Genomic DNA, 23828 nt, shown 5'->3' with positions numbered 1-23828 from the left:
CAAGGATGCTTGACCAAACTCGGGTCTGAGGCCCAACTTAGGAAGGTTAGAGTCCTTCCTAAGATTTAGGGAGTTAGAGTCCCCTCTCAGTAAAGTCCCTTTGGCTAAGAATGGGTTTGGCACTATGGGATGTTAACTATTATCCTGTTTGGATTAATCTGCCTTGCACTCTTTGCTGATTGCTATGGGTAACAGAATTAGGCATGTACAGGACCATGGGACACGAGGAGCTTTTTCCTCCCCAAAAGGGGAAACTTGAGAGCTGATGGGTCTGCTGGAAAAGATCCCTTTGCTACCGACAAGTGGAAAATGCCATATTTTCCTTTGCTAAATCTGGCATCCCTATTGTCTAAGTCCATTTGTGCTGCTATAACAAAATTCCTAAAATTGGATAATTTATAAAGAACAGACATTTATTTATCACAGTTCTGGAGGCCGGGAAGTCCAAGATGAAGGCACTGGCAGGTTTGGTTGTCTGGTGAGGGCTTCTCTCTGTTTCCAAGATGGTGCCTTGTTGCTGTATCTTCCAGAGGACAGAAATGCTGTGTTCTCACGTGGTATAAGGGAGAAGGGCACAAGAGGGGCAAACTTCTTCTGTCAAACCCTTTGATAAGGACACTTAATCCCACTTATATGAGGGTGGACTCCTCATGACTCAATCACCTAAAGGCCACAGCTCCCAATACTGTTGAATTGGGGATAAATTTCAGCATGAGTATTGTAGGAGACAAACACATTCAAACCATAGTACTTACCATAGGGTTAAATATAAATTTCTGTTTTATCATGGGTTAAAAAATGTCTTGATAATCAGACATATTGAATGGTGATGGCCACCCAATAAGATGTGCTAGGTATCAGGGGAGAAACGAATATTGATCATTCTCATAAATAATCTTTTAAACTTTTTAATAAATTATTTGAATAAAATAATTTAGTTTAAAAATAAATAACTTGGATAGAAAAATCTTGGCTGTTCAGGCAAACCATCTTCTGAGACCTGTTCCTGCAATTAAGTAAGTATGTGCCATTGAAAAACCATTTATCCTGTACAACTTTCTATTAATAAAATGACTGTAATTCCTTTCTTACCATGTTGAGAAGAAAAGAGGTAGATTCAATTGTGAAAGTTTCTTTATACCCATTCATCTCTCCCTCTGCTCCATAGACATAATCATTGCTGACCATTGGATGGGTAGCATTCTCACCATTTTGTCTACATTTTTATATGTGTGTGTATGTGCACGTTCTTTTTTATTTACAAAAGTTGAGCCATATTTTACATATTGTACTGAGACTTGCATTTTCATTTAAAATTCTTGGATATCTAAAAGCACTTTTATTTATTTAATTTTACTAAATAGGTAATACATATTCTTTGTGCTGGGCTGAGTCTAAAATAGCCCACCATGATCCCCAATTTGTGGTATTCATGCCCCTGTGTAATTCCCTCCCCTTGAGTGTGGGATGGCCTAACAACTTGTCCTAAGGAATCAAATATGGAAAAAATAATGGGATGACATTTTCATGATTAGGTAACACAAAATTTTGACTTCTGTTTTGCAAGCAGACTCCCCTATTGCCTTCTTGGCTTGTGTGCTTTGATAAAGCAAGCTGTCATGTCGGAGAACTAGGGATGCCTCCAGCAAACAGATAAGTGGGAAGTGAGGCCCTCAGTCCAATAGTCCTCAAGGAACTGAATCCTGCCAACAACTATGTAAGCTTGGAAGCAGATCCTTCCACAACCAAGCCTTTGAATGAGACTCAACCCTGACCGACACTTTAAAACCAGCTTCGTGAGACACTCTGATACAGAGAACCTAGTTAAGCTGTGCCTGCATTCCTGACCCACAGAAACTCTGAGATAATATATGTGTTGCTTTAATCTGTTAAACTGATGGTAATTTGCTGCTCAGCAATAGGTAGCTAATGCACGCATTATACAAAATTTAAAAGCTATAAAAATTATTTCTCTGAAAATTTGTTTCCCTCCCATTCTTTCCTCTAGCCAATCAGATCCCTTTCCCAGAAGCGAACAAACACTGTTACAAGCATCAATTTAGACAGTCAATCTGAAAGCACTTCAAATTTTTAAAGGACCATGCATATTAAAGGTACTGATATTATTCTTATTACAATTCAAAGATTTACAAATGATTCTAAGATCTTTGATTAGTGAAAGTGAGAACATGAGACCAGCTTGGGCAACGTAGTCAGACCTCATCTCTATCAAAAAAAAAAAAAAAGAATTAGCTGAGCAAGGTGGCACATGGCCTATAGTCCCAGCTACTCAGGAAGCTGAGGTGGGAGAATCTCTTGAGCCTAGGAGGTCAAGGCAGCAGTGAGTCATGATTGGGCCACTGCACTCCAGCCTGGATGACTGAGCAAGACCCTGTCTCAAAAAAAAAAAATTTTTTTTTAAAGAAAGTGAGGACAACAGGGATAACTACAGAACTATCTCACAAGAGACTGTAAAGAAACGGCAAAAAAATTAACAGGTAAGTTACAGACAAGTGTCAGATAAGTTACATGTCAAATGCAAGTAGGATTATTTACACCTGGTATAAATTCAAAGTACAAGATTTTGTAAGATTTTACAAGATTTTGTAAGATTTTACAAGATTTTGTAAGATTTTACAAGATTTTGTAAGATTTTACAAGATTTTGTAAAAGGAACTGTTACTTATTACCAGAAAGGGATCAAAAGATCATTAAATACTTATCCCTAATATCATTGATTCAGTGACCCATGCTGACCATAATGCAAGGCATTATCAGGATGCATGAAAACAAAAGAGAAAGCATTGTATTGAATGGTTCAGAGCTATGCTCATGCATCTGACACAGTATATGGAATACAGTCCATTGCACCTCAAAACTGACTTGATGTAACTAGAAATGACAGGGTGGGGATGAGGGTGAAGGATTGACTCATATACTTGAGCTAAATAATAGACTAAAATTAAAAAGATATTTCATCTGGAATAGAGGTGAGCAAACTTTTTCTGTCAGAGAGCAAATATTTTAGGCTTTGCAGGCCATATGGTCTCTATCACAACTATGCACCTTTACTGTTATAGCACTAAAGCTACAACATAAATGATGCGTAAATGAATGGGTATGGCCATGTTCCAATAAAACTTCATTTACAAAAATAATCTATGAGTGGATTTGAGCAAAGGGCTTTTGAACTCCTGATCTAGAAAGATAAAGACAAATGATGCAAGCAGCTGAAGTCTTTTAGTTTCATCATCAAGCTTGAGGATATCAGAAAAGACCCAGATGCCAAGAAGAAACCCACCTCCCCACCTCATAATGTCAATTCCAGTACTGCTTTCTGAGTACATGGAATTGACTATCATTGAGGGCATCCCTTTTTATTTGAACTAAATCTGCTCTAATCTTCATTCCTTGTGATTTTCTGCCCTTTTAGAATTTAAGTTGTCTTAGAGCTGAAATGAAGCCACAAGTCAAGAACCATCCCCTTTTTTCTCAATGCCCTGCCTTCCTACCATCTCTCTTCCAGCTGGGAGAGTCTAGGACTGGAATCATAGTGCTAGATAGGAAATACTATTTTTAATAGAGGTCTCATTTTTATCTTTTAGGGTTCCTATCATGCTTTGTTTTTTCAAAAATGCGTTTTGTTTAACTGCATGGATACATACAACGCATATTTTTAAATCATAACAACTGAAACTGATATTTTTATTTTGTTGTTTCAAAGCAACTAAAATTAATATTTACATGTCACTGTATAGAACTAAATGTTTTATATTTTGTGCAATATTTACTCCAACACTTTGCTTTCTTTTAGAATTCTTTCTGAATTCTTAGCTTTCTTTTAGTAAATTCTTCAACTGTTTACTATATACTTTTATGTTTCACAAATTTTTGTTAAAAAAAAAGAACACTCAAATCCTGTGTGTGAAAGAAAGATCTACGCACAACCATGTACGCACTCGAACCTGGTACAGTAGGATAAAAGTTTAATTGGTTTTATTTCCTAGTCTTAATCTGCGTGTCCACCTGGTTAACACTCAGGCTAGAAGATAGGACCACAAAAAATAAGTCAGCTGCCAATTTTATAAAACTGCTGTGGAAGTAAAACATGTTTTAGAAAAATAGATTTACTGTACGTAGGATTTCTATCCTTCTTAAAAAGTAAAATCTCTATACTCATTTATATTCTAGTCAGGGATTACAAAATGTTTGTAATCTTTGTAATCATCATCTTTGTAATCTTTGTAACGAAACTCTGTCACCCTTTTCCTTCTAAATTCAGAATAACATCATCTCTACGATAAACCGGATTCCTAAGAGACCAAGCTTGATGAAACAACATGTATGTTTTAAATCTTACTAGAGGTTAAGACACCACAATTTCACTTGTGTCTGAACCAACTCCTCGTAAACCAAAATAAAGCTGAAACCCCAGTCTGAGATGCTTTGGCACTGTCTAAAAACAGAAAAAGGCCACTTTACTGATCCCAGCCTCCACTTCCTCCCCAACCCAGAGAAATGGGTGTACCCACTCTGCTGATATGCCACACATAACCTCTTTTGCTACTTCACTGAGAACTCTGGCTAACCCCTTAGCCCAGCTATGACCCACAGACCAAAAGACCACCAAAGGTTTAGGAATATCAGTGAAATAAATATACAGGAAAGGGTCAAAGCTTCAGCTCCCAACAATAAACAGTTTCTGACATAACCTACTGTTTCCTCTAATTATGGTCATCTCCATATGAGGATGGTAGAGTTCTTTAAAATTCTTCAAGTTTCCTAGAATTTACCTCCCACACAATATTTGATCTGGTGAGAGGCAACTAAGACTAAAACTAATCTGTGAACACATCCTTACTAGTAAACAGAAGTCATTCAAAACCTTCAGAGAACATGACTTTAAGTTCTCAAATATGACTAGATGTGTTGATTTTAACTTGATCTCTTACTTATTTATTTATTGATTTATTTTTATAGAGACAAGGTTTTTGCCATGTTGACCAGGCTGGTCTTGAACTCCTAAGCACAAGCAATCAAAGTGCTGGGATTACAGACTTGAGGACCGAGCCTGGACAATTTAACTTGATCTCTAACTGCCACTGTCTACTTGTTAGCAGGTCAAAAAGCAAAAGGTATCCAAAAAACAGGTAGCCTAACTAAGGAGTAAAAGCAAATGACGCTGTGCGAACAATTCAGAAGTTGCGAGATGAATTTATCATTTAGTGGAAGGCAGCTGTAGCCTCTTTCGTCTCAGAAACGAGCCAACTTAACAATATTTAATTATGTGGTATAGGCCAGATAAAATTCAGGTTCCCAGATTCTCAACATGGGACACTATCCACTAAAACCTATACCACAGCTGATTCTCTTCTTGCAAAAGTGGGAAAAACAAAAACAGAGGATCAAGAGAAGCCCACTATCCTAATCACTTATCTACCGATATTGCATACCATCTCCTTGTGGAAAAAATTAGTTACATACTTATTGTATAAAATAATCAACTTCAATTTTAACCTATTAGTAACCTCGCATGAACTTATTCTGGCTTTTAGAAATGGGGGAGCAAAAATTAACGGAAAATAGATACATATAAACTTATAGCACCATAACTTAAATTCCGTTTCATGAGTCTAGTGACCTGGAACACAGATGATAAAATCCAAAAGCTATGAACTGAGCAATATTATGCATATGACATTGTGTTAATTAAGGTAACATCTGCTATTGTAACAGATGTCAGGCACTAAAGGCAATAGAAACTTATTTCTCATTCATACTGATGGCAACGGTGTGCCATCCGGAGCTGTTGCTGTCATCTTGCCAGCTGCAGCTGGGAGGCGCCAGCGGTGGTGGCAGGAGCGGCTGTGGGAGCAGTAGTGGCGGGTTGCGGGGGAGGGGGTACCCCTGTGCCATATGTCCAATGTCCGGGAGGCAGCCGACTGCGCCACCCGGACCCTAGCACTGCCGGGCAGGACCCACCCCCAGGCCCAGAGCCTCCGTAGCTCCGACCCTGGCCCTGCGTTGCTGCTCTCACCCTCTGCTGCTGCAGGAAGGACGTGTGGAAGAGGCAGACAGTCCTCGAAGCCCACAGCCCTGGGGGCCACCACGATAGGGACAGGCCAAGTCGCCCACGGGCAGGGGAGCAGCTGTCAGGCAGAGAGGGTCCCCAAGGCAGAGCTGGGTCCCGTGCAGTGTGACGCTTGCACACAGAGCGTGGTGGCCGGGCCAAGGCGCTGACCTGGGACGCACTTCAGAGCCCCATGGCTGGAAATGGGAGCAGTGCCCGCTTCAGGACCCAGCCAATTTTTGCAGTGACAGCACCCACCCCACCAAGCCAAGTTCCCGCACCTTGGGAGAAGGCTCTGCACAGGGCTGACTGGGGCTGTGTCCAGGGGTTCTGTCCCGCATTGAGGTGATCACCCGGCCTGACACTCTCGACTGCCAGGCTGGGCCCCGATCCACTCCCAAAGGGTCCCCCTCAGACAAGGCTGCGAGCTGGGTGGGCAAGAGCCCCGCCCTCCCAGGAGCAGGACCTGGGAGTCTCTGCAGTCTGCACCCTAGGGGGCCTGTCTGCTCCTGCTGCCTGGTCTCTCCCTACTCCTGGCACCCACTCCAATCTTGGAGTGGGGCTGGGGCCAAGCCGGAGAGCTGTCATAGCCCAGCCGGGTGTGCACATGCTCCGGACAGCACTGACACACCAGCCCTCTGCCACCTCGGCCTCCTCCAGACTTTGGGCACTGATGAGTGTTGCGGGGAGGGAAGTGGAGGTGAGGATGAGGGCAGCTCAGTGCTGGCTTGCAAGTGCCCCTTTGTGCAAGCAGCCGGGGTGCCATGGACAGCCACAGGAGGCAGACCGGCTCCTGGGCAGAAGGGGGCAGGTCCAGATGAGGCCCCACCTTCAGGCCAGGGAGAGCCTGAAGTCTGGGGGCCAGGCTGCCAGTCCCACAGACGAGTGGAGACTTGTGGTGGCTTTTCCAGGCCTGTCCATGGTTGCCCATGGACCAACTGGTGTGCACTTCTTCACCTCTGAGGTCCATAAATGCCCTGGGCTCAGCAACACCAGGGCAGAGGATGGAGAGATGAAGGGACAGCCAGCAGCAGAGAGGAGCTACCCACTCTGCTGAGAACTGAACACTTTTCGGGATGACCTGCCTATATCTCTGATAGGAGCTGAACACTCGTCAGGACACCGTAGCTATGGAGAGGAGCTGCCCACTGTGGGTCTTCTCTGAGGTGTTCTGTTGCTCAATAAAACTCCTCTTCGTCTTGCTCACCCTCCACCTGTCTGTGTACCTCATTCTTCCTGGTCACAGGACAAGAACTCAGGACTTGTGGAATGGTGATGCCAAAAGAGCTGTAACACAAACAGAGCTGAAATATGCCCCTTGCTCGCCACTTTGTGGGCAAAGAGGAGAGAAGAGCTGCAGCCCTTCAGGGATCCCAGACGTGGGATCACCCTGAGCTAGGACCGTGACTCCCTTTTTGAGGCCCTGTGGTTCCCAGTGTCTCTAAGCCTCTGGGCACCACCGCATTCCCTAGTATGAGCCAGGACAGTTGCTTGTGGTGTGCCTGGTCCAGCCGCAGCCTTGAAGAGAGCTGGCACCCATGTTGGCACCTGGAGCTTCCTGCCCTGAAGCAGCAGCTGGCATGTGTCTGACTGCACAGTGGCCAGACCCTATGCTCACTCACACTCCATTGCCACTCCATGCCTGACTCACGGCCTCCCTTGGAGGCATGGGATCCAGGCCAGTAGCATGAGCTGAATGCAGCCTGCCAGGCTGAATGGGCAGAATGAGTCCAGTGGGCCAGAGCAAAACTCAGGCAAAGGCACCGCTGGCTGTATGTTTCTGGCCAAAAAAGCAACACTCCAAAGATCCTGTAACGATACGATATCTAATGCTAGGGTTCCAGATCAGCAGATAGCTCAAGTCATGTTCTCCCTGGGCTCTGCTATCCAAAATGCTTCAGTCCTCTTCATCTGGTGAAAGGGTAAGGAAGAAGACTATGGGGGAGGCACGCTTTTTGAAGTTTTTATGCACTTCCACCTGGAAGTGAAACACATCACTTTGGTTTACATTCCCTTAGCAAGAACTAGACATATGGCCACATCTAAATGCAAGGGAGGCTGAGAAATGTAGTTTCAGCTGGGCAGCTGCTTCCCAGCAACTACTCTGAAGGCAACACATCTTTGGTGTACAGCCAACAGTACCTGCACAATTATTATGGCAGGTGCTACAAAGAATTCAAATGTAGTAAGGCATAAGACTAACTATGAAACGTGTCTTTCTGTAGAAATATGATACTTGTTAAAATACAATAAGCAATTTGTTCAAAGTTTAGAGAGTCAAGAAAACGAATATTTAAGATCATTATATCTATTAAGTATGAAGCTAATGATATTAACCCACAATCAGTAGGTGTGTGTTTTGAACTGGTGATCCACAGCAGTTTGAGATTAGCAGAGACATACTGACACTCTCCCACACTGTATGGCTCATGACCATAGCATGACATTAGTTGGGTGGCATATGTGAGAAAATTAAGCTTTTGTTCTTATTAGATTTGAATTTGTTAGAGGCAAGATTTTTGAAAATCCTTACAAAATTTCTCTCATCAGTATCATTGGAACTTACAGCTTTTGTGGTATGGTTATTTGGGTTTTGGTTTTTGTTTCTTTTCATTTTAACCATGTTTGGTCAAATTTGGATGCTTATAATTTTGATTCACATCTTAGAAGTTAGTCTCTGGGGCCAGGCATGGTGGCTCGCGCATTCAACCCCAAGACCACTTTGGGAGACATTTTGGGAGCTGAGGCAGGAGGATCTTTGAGTCTAGGAGTTTGAGGCCAGCCTGGCCAACATAGGGAGACCTCGTCTCTACAAAAATTTAAAAATTAGCCAGGTCTGGTGGTGCACACCTATAGTCTCAGCTACTGAGAAGGCTAAGGCAGGAAGAGCACCTGAGCCTGGGAGGTCGAGGCTACAGTGAGCCGTGATCACACCACTGCACTCCAGCATGGGTGACTGAGCAAGATCTTGTCTCAAATAAATAAATAAGTTTGTCTCTAAATATTAGCTCCTCAATTGAGCTGCATCTTAGCATCCTCTTGAAAGCTTTTTTTAACACTGATGTGTAGAACTAAACACTTCCTTCCCTGGAACCCTACTGGCCCTGTAAATATACACCTAATATTTGTGCACAGAGTAAATGCAATCAGGTAAACAGAAGTGACTGGCACATTAAATAGCTTCTATTATACTTATCTGAAAAAATTGAGGTCATAATACCAAACTTATGTCATCATTATGAATATTAGACAAAATGCATATTTTTAAATCTAGTACTTTACAGGTGTCCCATAAATATATATACAATTACCATTATTGTTGTTATTACTATTGTTATTATTTTGAATATCTCTCCTTTTAAAAGGCAAAGACAGAAGTTTTGGGCTCACTCTTTGTTACTGTAGAAAAAGTAAATGTTAAGGGCATAATAATTACTAGAAATTTTCCTTGTTTCTTAGGGAAAACACAAGCAGCAGAAATTGCATTTAGCATGAAATGGCTGAAAAGAGGACAAACTGATTCTGGATGACTCGTGAACAATATCATTAGATACAAAGTGAAATTAATAGGTTGTCTAGACTAGTAAAATCCACAGATGCTTGGAAATGAAGGAGGTGTGAATGCGGGAAAGAAAAATCTAAAAACGTCTCCAGATTATGGCAAAGCCCTATATGCCTGACCTGTTTAGCAATAAAATTACCCCCAAAAACCACAAGAGGCATTTTCCAGGAAAGAGGCAAGCCAATCTCTTCAGTCAGTTTCTCCTCAATCCCCTGCTCTGGGTAATGAAATCTGAAAGAAATTCATGTGACCCATACTGGGAAAATGCCTCTAGAAAACCCATATTGTGGGAAGTAAGAATAAAAAATTCTCAGAACATGAAAGATTGATTTATTAAAATTGTATGTTGGGATTGATTTACCTCCTTTTTTAAAAAAAAGTTTTATTTTTACTAGTATTGTTATAACAATGCTCATTAATTTTTATGTATAGTTTAAAATATAGCAAAACACATGATATTTTACTTAAAAACATCATAACTCTTTGACTTCACCTGTCCCATGGTCTATTAAAGACTCTTTGTGTTAAAATCTTTCTTCAATGTGAACTTCTCTCAAGAGCATCTCTACTTCTACCATCTGTTTACTCCTCTTGTTGTAACGTCAATATTTTATTCCTCATGAACTTGAAAAAGAAACATAAATCACAGAATTTTAGAGCTGAAATCGACCTCTAAAATAATCCAGATTAACTCTATCAAGGAACTTGAGACCCAGACAAGAGAAAGGATATGCCAGAACCCCATAGAAAAGAATTTGAGATGGGAGACAAGAAAACCTAGACTCTTCAAATTCTGCAATGGCATTTTTAAAATGTATATATAAATTATTTTAAGAACCCAGTAGGAGCTCCAGCCTCTTGGAGTTTATGCTAAACGCACATGCTACCTGTGGCTACCATAGGATTAAACATTATTAAAATAATGCTCCTTCATTCACTTGTTCCTCTAAACATTTACAGAGCGCCTAACAGGAAACTGTGGATGCAAATGTGAATAAATCCCAGTCCCTGACTGCTGGGAGTTTACTTTTAAGCGTGAGGAGGACAAACATTTAAGGCAAGAAAGCTTCATCGGTGCTATGCTAGATCAAGTGTAGGCTGTCGAAGGAGTTAAAAAGTGGGAGTTGGTTGTTACTATTTAGACCAGAAAAGGTTTTATAGGGGATGCTTTGATGCATGATGTGCAAATATTTCGGAGACAGGTGCGGATGAGACTGGAGGGATATTCTAGATATAAGGACCATGCAATGTGAATAAAGGCATGGAGACCTGAAATAGAATGACACACTGGGGAACCCACGTGGCTCTGCATGATTGTTTTAGGGAGTACAAGGAGAGGAGTTGGGCAGAAATAAGGCTGGAGAGACAGAAGAATGCCAGACTCCAGAGGACCTCATGTTATGTAAGAAATAGCAATCACCTGGGCAGTCCTTTTTAGGCACAGGAAGCATGCCTGAAGTTCTCAGGTGTAATTCACTCAAGCTGAACACTATCTATATTGGAATCTAAAGACGTTTAATTTAGGAGGACGGGGGCGGTGGTTGATGCCTGTAATCCCAGCACTTTGGGAGGCTGAGGTGGGCCAATCACTTGAGGCCAGGAGTTTGAGACCACCCTGGCCAACATGATACAATTTCATCTCTACTAAAAAAAAAAAAAAAAAAAAAATTAGCTGGGCATGGTGGGGTGGTGCATGCCTGTAATCCCAGCTACTTGGGAGGCTGAGGCACAAGAATCACTTGAACCCAGAAGGCAGAGGTTGCGGTGAGCTGAGATTGTGCCACTGCACTCAAGCCTGGGCGACAGAGTGAGACAGAGTCTCAAAAAATAAATAAATATGTTTAATTTGGGGCTTTATGAAAGCAACAGAAAATAATCAGCAAGAATAACTCAATTTATGTAAGAACTATATACATGTCATAATTGAGCTAAATTTCTTCACTGAATAAATATTTTTGGCACATAATCTGCAGAGGGATTAGCATATCATGGAACCTACACTCTATGAGGAATTCAAACATTAAAGAAGAAATCAAATTTTAATATAGAATATTTTAAATTACAGGTTTAAGAAACATAAATGTTATGCTATGGGATAGGGGCATTAATGTAAATTATGCCTTGACAAGAATTGTCGAAACAAAAAACCTTAGCCAAGTGTGAACAGAAAAATATCTGACTGAGCTGCTTTTGTTGTCTAGTTTTGCTCCCCTTTCTTCTGATTTTGTTTTCTCTTTTGCACTGAAATTGTCACCTTTTCATATCAACCTTATGATAGATTCTCTACCAAAAATTACTCAAACGTCAGATTTTAAGTAAGAATTCTCACAAACCAATTTCGGAGAATGATTTTCTCCCCTCAAATATATTCTGCAAAATGACTGTCACTGACCGCTTATTGCCACAAAATGTCTTTTTCTGAACAAACAAGGTCCTCCTGCAGCTGCTAGACTTTCTATTTGTGCTTTTCCACCTTGTTCTATCTCCCTCTTTGGATCCTCTCTGATTACAGCCTCCTCTATTGTTCCCCAGGTTGTTATAGGTCTCGAGTTTATGCTGCTGTGGTTGATGTTGAGTGGGAAGGGGGACTTTCTGTTTGGATCCAATACCAGAATACCCATCCCTTCAACTCCAACGTGGACGCAGGGTCTCTACCATATACCTTCTCTACCCGGGGGTGCTGCCAAGTTTACTGTTTAGCCACACCCCCTTAATCTCATTGGTTACTCAAGTTTCAAATTTCCTAGTTGATTTTCATGAATAAATGGGCTCCATGAGGGTAAGAATGGTGTCATTTAAGAAAAAAAAGGTTAGTAATTTAAGTCTACTTTAAAGAGTCTATCATTTAAAGAGCATTAGAATGCCCTCAGAGTTACTAATACTACTTTAATGAAGAAATGCTAGATTCTTGAGTACTGGCAGATATTAGATATCAATATATGAGATATACTCTGAATTCAAGCATAGTGCCTATGCATTGTATTCATAAGCAAAAACTATAAAGTCAGAATTCGTTGTCATAGATGCAGGGCTGACACCAACGATTTATTGAGCACTTACTCCGTAACAGTTCTATGTGTCTAAAGGAAAACTTTTTTTCATTTGTTTTAAATTGAAACTAATGTTTACCAAGAGTAAGACCACTTTGTCAGGAGCTGACTTTTGTTGTCTAAGTTATTGAGCAATGGAATAAAAGGTTTTATGGTGGTTTTTTTTTTTTGTATTTCTGAAATGCTCTAATTTCATGTCTGAACTTGAAAATAACACCCTCTTATCATCCACATTTGCTTGCTACCCTGTGATAAATAATGCCCTTTTCCCAGTCTATATATGATGAATGGTGCTAGGCTTCCGATTAGCTTTAATTCCCAACTTCTTCATGACAGATTAGTGGTGTTACCAAAATATCAGAGTCATATCTGAACCTTGACTCAAGGGAAAAAATAATTACATGTAGAGCTGAAAACGCTGAAATAGTTGGTTACACTTTACTAAGTAAAATATAATTAGAAATGTTCAAATAAACTCGAAGTGAGTTTAATAAAGTTGTCCACCAAAGTGGTGACGTTGAACACTTACTTTTTATTATATGGGAATTTTCATGTAATTCAGGAAAAAGACCATAAGGCTCTTTATTTGTTTCCCTGTGTCCTCTTAGTGTCTATAATTTAAGATCACAAATTACTCTTTGCATTCTAGTTTGACAACTAAACTTTTTTTACTTTCCACGTACAAGATTTATAGGGAATTTGTGCATTTTGACCTTTTGATTCTAACAACCAATCATTAGACAATCAAGAATGGAAACTTTGGAAATATTACAGATAGAGCCACTGTGATTTCAATTATTTAACATGTTAATTCTGACAGAAAATCCTACTCAGAAAAAACAACCAGAAGCAGCATGTTTGAGTGCAAACAGCAAGAAACATCAAGAAACACGACCTCCCCGATAGTCAGAATGGCGCAGCATCCATTTCCTACTTTACGGAATTGCCTCCCATTATAAATCACTTTACCTTCTCAACTCTGAAGCATCCCAGACACATTCTTTACCCGTGAATTCACAAGTCTTTTCTCTGAGAGGGGCCTTGGGACTAGGAACTTTTGAATGAGTATAGAAGTCGGGAAGGAGACAATAGTGTCAACTTGGGATTGCCTAAGGCAACAACAGAGCGAAACAAGACCGCTTTGGTTCTCTGGGTCTCTGTCCCTGACTGCATAGCGCGTCATTGTTGGGAAATATTTCCTCACCCGGCATTCCAAGAAATGGAGAGCTTCACAGCTGTATATAATCCTGTCATTAAATACACGAGTGTTCTATTCCGCTGCAATTAAGAAAATTGATAGAACCAGATTGTGGTCTGAAATCTTTTTTCAGAACTGCTGCCATCGTGTGGCACTGTGGAGCTATGACCAGAAGAGTCCTGTAAAGGGTCATATGGTTCATCTCAAGATGGCTGGGCTCCAGCATAATCTAGTCCTGTAATTAATTCTAGCTTCATATTGAATCATTCCCGTGGGCACAGAGTAAACTACAGTAAATCCTGTGGACATTTTGTTGTTTTTAGAATTTTCGGACTTCCCTCCACTAAATTGACAACATGACAAGCTTATGTGGGTAATGTGTTTAAAGGAAAAAAAAAGTTTTTAAAAGCAGAAAAAAGAAGTCTATTTTGCAACTCTATAATCTGTGTGCTTTCTATTTTATAGAGATAGTCATCATCTTACTTATTAAAATAGGGGCTTATTACCTACAAACCAATCATATCAATTCATCTGGAATACATCCAATTTAAGGGAGACATATTTCCCCCTACCAAATGTTCATGAAACCTATGAATTAGCTATATACTAACACTGCAAGATATTATTTAATCTATATTTATATTAAAAGCAATATTTGGCTAAAAGAAGCTGACACTTCAGAACTAATAAAAACCACAATTACTTTTGCAGCAACCTAATAAGGAATAGGACCATTTATTTTTCATCTCAATTACACACAAGTCTTACAATAAAGGTGTAAGGTAAATAAATAGTGCAATCTGCATTTCACAACTAAGAAAGCAGATGAAGATAAGTAATCTCAAGACAATATTAAATATTTTAAAAGGACCCAGAGCTCTGCTATCCCTGAATTCTGCTCTAATATTCAGACTTCCCCTGTAATTTTCTTTTATTCAAACACCTTTTAAATACCTAGTAAAATGCTTTTTAATACAGAAATTTTTAAAAATGTTTTTCTTTTTAAGTAGCCTACTTTACATACCCTAGGAGAAAAACTAGAAAAAAAGATGATTCCAAAATTGAATCTGTTCCTTTAGAAATGTGCAAAATTTCCTTATTGATGCATACCATTTAAAGATCTTACATCTACTCTTATTTTAATAATCTATTCTTATTAAAGACATTACAATTTGTGACTACCTGCCCCTCTTAAAAATTTCCTAATAGTTAACACACATATAGTCTTTAAGATACACAGAGCATTTGCATCTAGTATGTGCTAAGCATTGCTAGTTTAACATACTAATTCATTTAAACTTCTCAAAAACCCCATGACCTAGGTAATAGTATCTGCATTTTTATGGATGAGGAAACAAGGATAGGTAGGCTGGGCGATTTGCCCAAGGTTGCACAGGTCAGCAGTGACACAGCGGAATTCAGAGCCACAGTCTGGCTCCTGAAGCAGCCCTCTCAAGCAGTCATCCTGCTCTCATTCAGAAACTGCTTTACTTCTGCAACATCTAGAATAAATTACCATTCTTCTATTTTATATAGAATTTTATATTTTAATGTCACTAGTGCCATTTGTCTAAGTAACAAGCTACTGCATATTTGAAATCACAAAGCTAAGCTTGAGTAGTAAGGGACAGAGGCAAGTTTTCTGAACTCCTTGCAGGCTTGAACAATAGCCTTCTGGCTCTTCAGTAAGTATAATCATACAGGCAAGAGTGGTTGCAGATATTACCTTTATGTTACTTAAACCGAAAGAAACAAAAATCCATTCTATTTAATTTTACATTAATGTTTTTCCCTACTTTCTCCCTTTTTCATGGGATCTCTAAGTGCTCTTCCTGGATGCTGAGTGCCCATCCTGTAAATGAAAAAGCTAGTTAATGATATTGTACATAAGTAACGTTTTAACTGTAGATGTGTGTGTGCGTTTTTGTTTTTTTTTTTTTTGTTTTAACCACAAAACCAGAGGGGGAAGTGTGGGAGCAGGTGGGCTGGGCAGTGGCAGAAAACCTCATGACACAATCTCTCCGCCTCCCTGTGTTGGTGGAGGATGTCTGCAGCAGCATTTAAATTCTGGGAGGGCTTGGTTGTCAGCAGCAGGAGGAGGAGGCAGAGAGCACAGCATCGTCTGGGACCAGACTCATCTCAGGCCAGTTGCAGCTTTCTCAGCCAAACGCCGACCAAGGTATGGCTTCAGTTTGCTACTGGGTTGTGCATTCAGCTGAATTTCTTGGGAAGTCCAAATTCTAAGGAAAAATATTTTTAATTGTAATGCTGTTAAACAGACTTAAATTTTCTAGCCTTTTTAATAAGCAGATTAGATACATTGCAGGTCTCCTGGAACAAAGGTGTCTAGATATTTTGAATGCCAATCAAATTTAAAACTTAAAAATGCTTCCACTGGGTCCTCAAAAGAACGGAAACCACCGCTGCTAATCAGAAAATAGTGAAATTAAATTCCCCTTTGGAATAATTATACCTATATAATTTTCAATGGGTGACTGTGCAAGAATTTAAAAGAAAAGTGATCTTTTACGCTAATTAAACCAATTACAATGCTATTTTTTAAATGAAGTATCTCACTTTTAAGGGGAAGAAAACCCTTTCTGAATATGCCACTGCTAAATTTAGCTGTTAAAATATTCACCAAGATACCTGTATGACACTATGTAGGCTTATTATTACAAATAGAAAAGCTGTTGGCTATTGTCAATGTTTTCCTTTGAATTTCAAATTTTTAGAACATCTTACCTAAATAACAAATTTCAGAGAAGTTTGATTTCACCTAAGTAGCACCTACTTAATAATTAAGCTAAAAGTCACATTTAAAGTACATGTTGGAAAAATGGATAAAGCAAATTTTTTTCATTTTTTTCTGTGTTTTTTCTTCTCTAAAAAGTATTCCCATACTAGCTTATTAATATAATTAAGTTACTGTTGATCTGTTTGTACGTTTAGAGAGCTAGATATATAAGGTAGTAATGGTATAATTTCTGGAACTCTAAATTTAAAAGTTGAATAATACAGACTTGCAAAATTTCCCTTTCCCTTGCCTAATAGTGAAAGATGGAGAATAGGTGGCAATATAAATATTAACTTGAAAGACCATAATACTAAAAAGGCATCTCTAAGAAGTAGAAAACATTCTATAGAAAATATATTTTATTTGTTATCATTTTGTAATGTGGTAGTATAAACAGTTATCACTGTTGTAACCTATGAAGATGTCAGCTATTCCTTATGAAATATTTTGCAGGAAAACTCACTACCATGAGAATTGCAGTGATTTGCTTTTGCCTCTTAGGCATCACCTATGCCCTGCCAGTGAGTACAGCTGCATCTTAAAGAAAATTCCGGAAAATAACTCAATTGTGTGCTTCCATGTGCTAGGAGGACATTCTTGTAATCTTTCTTCATCTTTTCTGTTTCTAAGGTTCAACAGGCTGATTCTGGAAGTTCTGAGGAAAAGCAGGTAAGCATCTTTCAGGTTTTTATATAATCATTTACTCAATTATGGCAAGAGGCACAAGAAACATATTTGCTGCGATAATACTTATCTTCTCAGTCAAATCCATTGGTTTACAAGTATTTATTGACTGCCTGCTATGAATCTAGGCCAGTACCAAGCACAGTATAGTTTTTAATAAATATAAGTTTGTAAAACCAACCCAGATGTTTTAAATATAATAATGTCTAGGCATGTAAGATGAGTTATATGTAAGATGAGTTATCGCGTGTAAGATGAGTTATATGAAGTTGTGTGACTTTTTTTCCCATTAGTCCACATACTGATCTAAAAGCAGAAAATTCCAGATTTGCTTTGTTTAGTGGATTGCTAAGTTTAAAATTCACATTGGATATTAGTCAGAACTGTTTGTATGACCATAATATTCACAATATTGTCTGAGATATTAGCTGAGAAGCCCATTGTGAAAAGAAAGTCTATGCGTGCTGTTTGTATCTATTGTGATTGTCAGCTGATGTTAGATCACATTTTCTAACCAAACATAAGACCAACCAAACGCTTTATTATAATTATTTGACCAGCACTAAAGACGTACCTACCCCTCCACAACAGATGAAACTGTGCCAGCCAAACAACAAATGAGCATTGTCCCCAGAAGCTTGGACAAAAAGGCACACAGAGTTCAATTCCAGTTGAACAGAATAAAGGCCAAAATAGAGTTGCCTTGGGGGTCACTGCAATTAGATTGCTTAATGAAGACATTAAAAGAAGTATTTTGTGTTCGTTTGTGTGTGGAGGGGTGTGTGTGTCTGTTTTTCAACTGATTTGAAAACACAGGTGTTGAATCCTAATAATAAACCAGAAAAATTAACATCTCCAGAGAAGATAGACGTCATACTATTTGAGGCAAGAATTAGTGCCTTTTTAATAAATGAAAATATGGCAAAGATGCATTTTAGAAGACACGTGGAGCTACAACAATTTAAGAAATCAGTGAAGAGCTCAAGGCTCAGACTTCTAGAATCCCAGAAACTTAAAGCTAGTAAAAAACTGGGGAAGTCTCTAAGGATATATGCCTGAAAATACACACTGGTTATCTGTGAGTGTTAGGATTACTGGGTGGTTTTTAGTCTATTCATTTTGCTTACCTTTATTTTCTTCATATTAGTTTTTAAAAATTATAAATGTAACTTATACATCCATTCTCTCTGAGCCTGTATTACATGTGTCATGAGAATAGATAGATAGATACGAAAAAGTGAAGAGAAAAACTCTGAACTCACATGGTCCGGTTGTTTTTGCATCTTCTTATTTTTATTTATTTATTTATTTTTATTTTATTTTATTTTTTGAGATGGAGTCTCGCTCTGTCGCCCAGGCTGGAGTGCAGTGGTGTGATCTCTGCTCACTGCAAGCTCCGCCTCCCGGGTTCACGCCATTCTCCTGAGTAGCTGGGACTTCAGGCGCCCGCCACCACGCCCGGATAATTTTTTGTATTTTTAGTAGAGACGGGGTTTCACCATGTTAGCCAGGATGGTCTCCATCTCCTGACCTCGTGATCCGCCCTCCTTGGCCTCCCAAAGTGCTGGGATTACAGGCGTGAGCCACTGCGCCCGGCTGTTCTTTCATCTTCTTAAAGCAAGGAACCCCTTCTTTCAGCAAAACCTTTCAGAGAAACCCAATACGAAGCTCCTCTGGTTAGAGCCAGCCATGAGAGAAACTCCAAGTACTTCTGACTGGTTCTGTCTCTACTCAGCCACCCCTTAGGTGGCTGCAGAAGAGACTCTGTGCAACCCCCAGAGTTCTCATTCTCAATGACTGGGAAATGTAATGATTGGCCCTGGATGATTCAGCAAATCAGATGACACTTACTCAGAGCAATTTCCACTCCTCTGCAGTAGCATATTATCAGTATCTTCCAGATAAATAACTTGGCTAAAGAAAAATCCATTTCATTTACATCTTTGGCACCTTACAGCAATAGAACTTTTGTGCAATGATTTTAATATTATATTTCTACATTGTCTGTTAAGATACATATGGCTATTGGGCACTCAAAATGTGGGCTAGTGCAACTGAGGAACTGAATTTTTATCTTTTTTTCTTTTCTTTTTTGAGATGGAGTCTTGCTCTGTCACCCAGGCTGGAGTGCAGTGGCGTGATCTTGGCTCACTGCAAGCTCCGCCTCCTGGGGTCATGCCATTCTCCTGCCTCAGCCTCCCGAGTAGCTGGGGGTACAGGTGCCTGCCACCACGCCCGGCTATTTTTTTATTTATTTATTTTTTTAGTAGAAACGGGGTTTCACTGTGTTAGCCAGGATGTTCTCGATCTCCTGACCTTGTGATCCGCCTGCCTCGGCCTCCCAAAGTGCTGGGATTACAGGGGTGAGCCACTGTGCCTAGCTGTTTCATTTTAATTAACTTAAATTTAAATAGCCCCATGTGGTTAGAGGATACTGTATTAGACATCACAGCCTTAAAGAGTTCCTTCTTGTTCCATGGACTGGACACAATGAAGATCAACAGTAATTAAGGTCACCTCTGGTTTAGATGTGCTTTATCTGAGAGGAAAATTCAGCCAGCAAACATACAAAAAGAAAGCACCATGTGAAGTTCAGTGTTAAGAGCTAGTTTGCCTGCGTTTGAACCCTGCCTGGCTCTGTCATTTCCTACCACTTAACTGCACTGTGGCTGAGTTTTCTGATCTGTAAGGTGGGAATAATAATGATACCTATCTTACAGGGGAATGAGAGGATCAAATGAGTTCATATTTGTAAAGCAATTGGAAAGAGTGCCTAGCCCACAGTAAGTGCTACATAAGAGTTTGTTAAATGAATCTGCAAGAAAAAAAAAATTACAAAAAGGTACCTAAGGGTCCCGGTGGCTATATGCTTGCATCAAGACTGGTGAAGAATGGTTGTTTTTTCCATTCATCCCTACGTTTCTTTTTTTAATAATGATAAACTTGCAACTTTTTTGTAGCTTTACAACAAATACCCAGATGCTGTGGCCACATGGCTAAAGCCTGACCCATCTCAGAAGCAGAATCTCCTAGCCCCACAGGTATTTTTAAACTTCTCATAATTAAACTACAGTGATGAAAGATAGCCACAGTAAGGCCATTTGGGCTGCTCAGATGAATCCTGCCTGCCTGCTGGCAAACATGTCCTTAGGACATTGACTGATCTGCCATGTTGGCTTCTCCCTGTGTTAAGCCATCCACAGATGAGGCTGAAAAATAAAAACTGCTTTGGATTAAAAAGGTTAACTTTTGAATAAAAAAGCTAGCATGTGTGATGCACACTAACACGTGCCATTCCTTCTTCAGAATGCTGTGTCCTCTGAAGAAACCAATGACTTTAAACAAGAGGTAAGTTCTCATTTTCAATCAGAGGCCCATCATGCCTTGAAGAAATGAAAGAAGCCATTGCCTGGATTCTCTTCTGATGAAATTTCATTAGCAAGTTTCCCAGCTAATTGGCAGTCTAAAACTTGCTCATAAAGAAAACATGTATTTACTAAATATTAGAAATACTAGGTTTCCTCAGATAAGTTTAGCACTACAGAAGATGTTTATTAATGCCTGTTATTTGAAACATTAAGCTGCTTGCAATTTATTTACGGTATTTTATAGATATCTAATATCTAATAAGCATCTAATTAATGCCTATCAAAGCTAAGATTTTGCCTTTAGGAAAGTTTTCTTTCCTAATAAAATAGTTTATTTGACAACTATTCTTTTTATTAGGATCATACATATATTTGCTAAGCAAAGAGTAAATTTATTTTCCTTAAGGTTCAATTTGAATATACTAAGAATATTAAAGTGAGTTAGATAAATTACCTAATATATTTGTCAATTTGAAATTTAATAGATTTTGTTTAATTCAATGGACAGTTTTGAGCTGCAGTTTATACACACATGCATAACAGAGTCACCTTTCAATTATCCATGCTAATAGGAAAGGGGTTATAAATTTTGGTACACACATTAAAATATGGATACTCTTCTCTTTTGATAAATCTGATTTCAAATTAAAAAACCAGTCTCATAATTATGTATCTGTGTCTACTACATCATCGAATTTAGTAAATAATGTTTAATATGTATAAGGAAAAACAATATTATTGATATGAAGATTATACTCACATATTTGGCTTGAAAATATCTATAAAAATAATTTTTGTTGGAAAGTAAGAAATGTTCCTCCGAATGTTATTAATCCCTGTGTTAAAAGAGAAATTAGAAGATGCTCACTTTAGCTCCTAAAAGCCATGGTGTGTACTGTGAATGCAAAGATTCTGAAACTAAATAAAAAGAAAGATAGTAAAAGACTAATGTGCTATAAAGGCTAAGGGAAAATAAAAACCCATACATTAATCTTCCTGGCCATCTTAATTTTCAGACCCTTCCAAGTAAGTCCAACGAAAGCCATGACCACATGGACGATGTGGATGATGAAGATGATGATGACCATGTGGACAGCCAGGACTCCATTGACTCGAACGACTCTGATGATGTAGATGACACTGATGATTCTCACCAGTCTGATGAGTCTCACCATTCTGATGAATCCGATGAACTGGTCACTGATTTTCCCACAGACCTGCCAGCAACTGAAGTTTTCACTCCAGTTGTCCCCACAGTAGACACATATGATGGCCGCGGTGATAGTGTGGTTTATGGACTGAGGTCAAAATCTAAGACGTTTCGCAGACCTGACATCCAGGTAAATCCTTTAACAGACACACCTGATGGTTCTGACTAGAGCTCAAGTCTAGGAAACCACAGTTTGCATATCCATCCATTCATTCATCCATTCATCCATTCATTCATCCATTCAGCAAGAATTCATTCATATTCTACTTTATGATCATTGAGTACAAATCTTTTTCTGCTTGGCAGTTTTTGTGAATCTTCATAATTTCTCTCTAGATTTGATACTCAAACACAATTCTACTTTTTGAAATCCTGGATCACTTATTTTCAGATTAAAATAAATGGAAAACACCAATTATTTTAAAAATATAATGGTCATGTTTTGAAGTTAAATACCTAAGAGGAATTGTAGTTGCAAGTTACACTGAATCCTTAGCCACAGAATCTGGATTTGACATAGCCTTGCCGTTTACTATTCTCTTTACTTTTTAACTAACAATTCACTTCCTCTTTATGTGGGTTTCAATATAATGAAAACTACCTCATAGGTTTCATTACATATGTAAGTGATGTACTTATTAAACTGAAGGAGATGACATATATGAAAGGGCTTGGTAAAGTACTATACAAAGTAACATGCTAGGATTATTTCAGCCAGATTTAGACAATTTTTAGTATAAGATGGCCTAAAAGCTAGAGAGCGGAAAAGGATTACCATATTCCCATCCCTAGCTGTTCATATAATTCTTCTTCATTTGTGCCATGATTCAGTACCCTGATGCTACAGACGAGGACATCACCTCACACATGGAAAGCGAGGAGCTGAATGGTGCATACAAGGCCATCCCCGTTGCCCAGGACCTGAACGCGCCTTCTGATTGGGACAGCCGTGGGAAGGACAATCATGAAACGAGTCAGCTGGATGACCAAAGTGCTGAAACCCACAGCCACAAGCAGTCCAGATTATATAAGCGGAAAGCCAGTGATGAGAGCAATGAGCATTCCGATGTGATTGATAGTCAGGAACTTTCCAAAGTCAGCCATGAATTCCACAGCCATGAATTTCACAGCCATGAAGATACGCTGGTTGTAGACCCTAAAAGTAAGGAAGAAGATAAACACCTGAAATTTCGCATTTCTCATGAATTAGATAGTGCATCTTCTGAGGTCAATTAAAAAGAGAAAAAAATATAATTTCTCACTTTGCTTTTAGTCAAAAGAAAAAATGCTTTATAGCAAAATGAAAGAGAACATGAAATGCTTCTTTCTCAGTTTATTTGTTGAACGTGTATCTATGTGAGTCTGGAAATAACTAATGTATTTGATAATTAGTTAAGTTTGTGGCTTCATGGAAACTCCCCATAAACTAAAAGCTTCAAGGTTATGTCTATGTTCATTCTATAGAAGAAATGCAAACTATCACTGTATTTTAATATTTGTTATTCTCTCATGAATAGAAATTTATGTAGAAGCAAACAAAATACTTTTACCCTTTTAAAAAGAATATAACATTTTATGTCACTATAATCTTTTGTTTTTTAAGTTAGTGTATATTTTGTTGTGATTATCTTTCTTTTGTGGTGTGAATAAATCTTTTATCTTGAATGTAATAAGAATTTGGTGGTGTCAATTGCTTATTTGTTTTCCCACAGTTGTCCAGCAGTTAATAAAACATAACCTTTTTTACTGCCTATATAATGTTTTTAAAGGTTTATTTTGGTTTCAATTGATACAAAATAATAGTACATATGTATAGGGTACTGTGTGATGTTTTGTTACATATATACACTGTATAATTTTCCAAGGGTAATTATCATATCCATCACCTC

At 38.9% G+C, this 23828-nt stretch overlaps 1 protein-coding gene across 2 annotated transcripts; it reads left to right on the top strand.

Moving 5' to 3' along the window:
- The first annotated feature begins 15969 nt into the window (after nt 1-15969).
- On the top strand, nt 15970-23615 carry SPP1 (secreted phosphoprotein 1). Of its 2 annotated transcripts, XM_032143210.2 has the most exons (7): nt 15970-16059; nt 17131-17198; nt 17308-17346; nt 20322-20402; nt 20668-20709; nt 21746-22069; nt 22771-23615. In XM_032143210.2, the coding sequence occupies exons 2-7, from the start codon at nt 17145-17147 to the stop codon at nt 23173-23175; spliced, it is 945 nt and encodes a 314-aa protein (XP_031999101.1). In that variant the 5' UTR covers nt 15970-16059; nt 17131-17144; the 3' UTR covers nt 23176-23615. The 2 variants fall into 2 exon arrangements, with proteins under 2 accessions (XP_031999101.1, XP_031999185.1); XM_032143294.2 differs by lacking the exons at nt 15970-16059; nt 17131-17198; nt 17308-17346 and adding an exon at nt 17649-18110.
- The last annotated feature ends 213 nt before the right edge of the window (nt 23616-23828 follow it).

This window comes from Hylobates moloch, unplaced genomic scaffold, assembly GCF_009828535.3.
Source record: "Hylobates moloch isolate HMO894 unplaced genomic scaffold, HMol_V3 SCAFFOLD_2, whole genome shotgun sequence".
NCBI classification, from domain to species: Eukaryota; Metazoa; Chordata; class Mammalia; order Primates; family Hylobatidae; genus Hylobates; species Hylobates moloch.
Note: the sequence above shows the minus strand (reverse complement) of the source record. Positions and strands in the feature narration are given on the sequence as shown.

Excerpts from the sequence above, each read along its gene's own strand:
- SPP1 (XM_032143294.2), top strand. The coding sequence starts at position 17,979 with ATGAGCATTGTCCCCAGAAGCTTGGACAAAAAGGCACACAGAGTTCAA. Across the intron at positions 18,111-20,321 it reads TAATGAAGACATTAAAAGAA|CTTTACAACAAATACCCAGA; the intron begins GTATTTTGTGTT and ends ACTTTTTTGTAG. Across the intron at positions 22,070-22,770 it reads TTCGCAGACCTGACATCCAG|TACCCTGATGCTACAGACGA; the intron begins GTAAATCCTTTA and ends GCCATGATTCAG.